General features: G+C 49.8%; 2 protein-coding genes across 2 annotated transcripts; one reads left to right on the top strand and one right to left on the bottom strand.

Moving 5' to 3' along the window:
- Window positions 1-17: 17 nt before the first annotated feature.
- On the top strand, window positions 18-546 carry CSUI_008289 (transposon tf2-1; the record flags this gene model as incomplete). Its single annotated transcript, XM_068068423.1, has 1 exon — window positions 18-546. A coding segment is annotated over exon 1 (516 nt), but the record flags the coding sequence as incomplete, so codon positions are not given.
- On the bottom strand, window positions 45-602 carry CSUI_008288 (uncharacterized protein). The gene has a single exon (XM_068068422.1). It carries the CDS (start codon window positions 379-381, stop codon window positions 238-240), a length of 144 nt encoding a protein of 47 aa, XP_067919601.1. The 5' UTR covers window positions 382-602; the 3' UTR covers window positions 45-237.
- Between the last annotated feature and the right edge of the window lies 1 nt (window position 603).

The following is a 603-nucleotide window of genomic DNA, read 5'->3' as shown; positions in this document are numbered from 1 at the left end:
AGTTACTCTGAAAGCACACACATTCCAAATGCACGATGGGATCATGTGGGTGGACACAAAGTCAGGGTGGAGAATCTGTGTCCCAGAGGTAGAAAACTTAAGGTCCAAGGTTTTGCACGAGTGTCACGACACCAGACTCGTAGGACACCCAGGAGTGGACAAAACGTTAGCGAGTGTACGTAGGTACTTCTGGTGGCCAACTATCGATACTGATGTCCGCAGTTACGTAGAGGCATGTCATGCATGTAGGCGAGGAAAGAGTTCTAACCAGAAGTCAGGAGGGCTGCTACAACCCCTCCCTGTGCCGCAGGGTCCATGGCAAGATATTTCACTCGATTTCATTGTGGCTTTACCTAAGTCGTATGCAGGGAACGATGCCATCCTTACAGTGGTAGATAGATTCTCTAAGATGGCTCACTTTATTCCGTGTAGACAGAACGTGACCGCGAAGCAAACTGCACAGCTACTTGTACGGGAGGTAGTTAGGCTTCATGGGGTGCCCGTGTCAATCGTTAGCGACAGGGACCCAAGGTTTACTAGCAGCATGTGGAGAGAAATGTGCCGCCTCCTAAACATAGAGCAGCTCTTATCTACGGCGTTTCA

Source organism: Cystoisospora suis (assembly GCF_002600585.1).
Source record: "Cystoisospora suis strain Wien I chromosome Unknown contig_4606, whole genome shotgun sequence".
Lineage (NCBI taxonomy): Eukaryota > Apicomplexa > Conoidasida > Eucoccidiorida > Sarcocystidae > Cystoisospora > Cystoisospora suis.
The sequence above is the reverse complement of the archived record's forward strand: the minus strand, read 5'-3'. Positions and strand labels throughout refer to the sequence as shown.

Bases quoted from the DNA above. Each gene is read 5' to 3' on its own strand.
- CSUI_008288 (XM_068068422.1), bottom strand. From the start codon at position 381: ATGGCATCGTTCCCTGCATACGACTTAGGTAAAGCCACAATGAAATCG.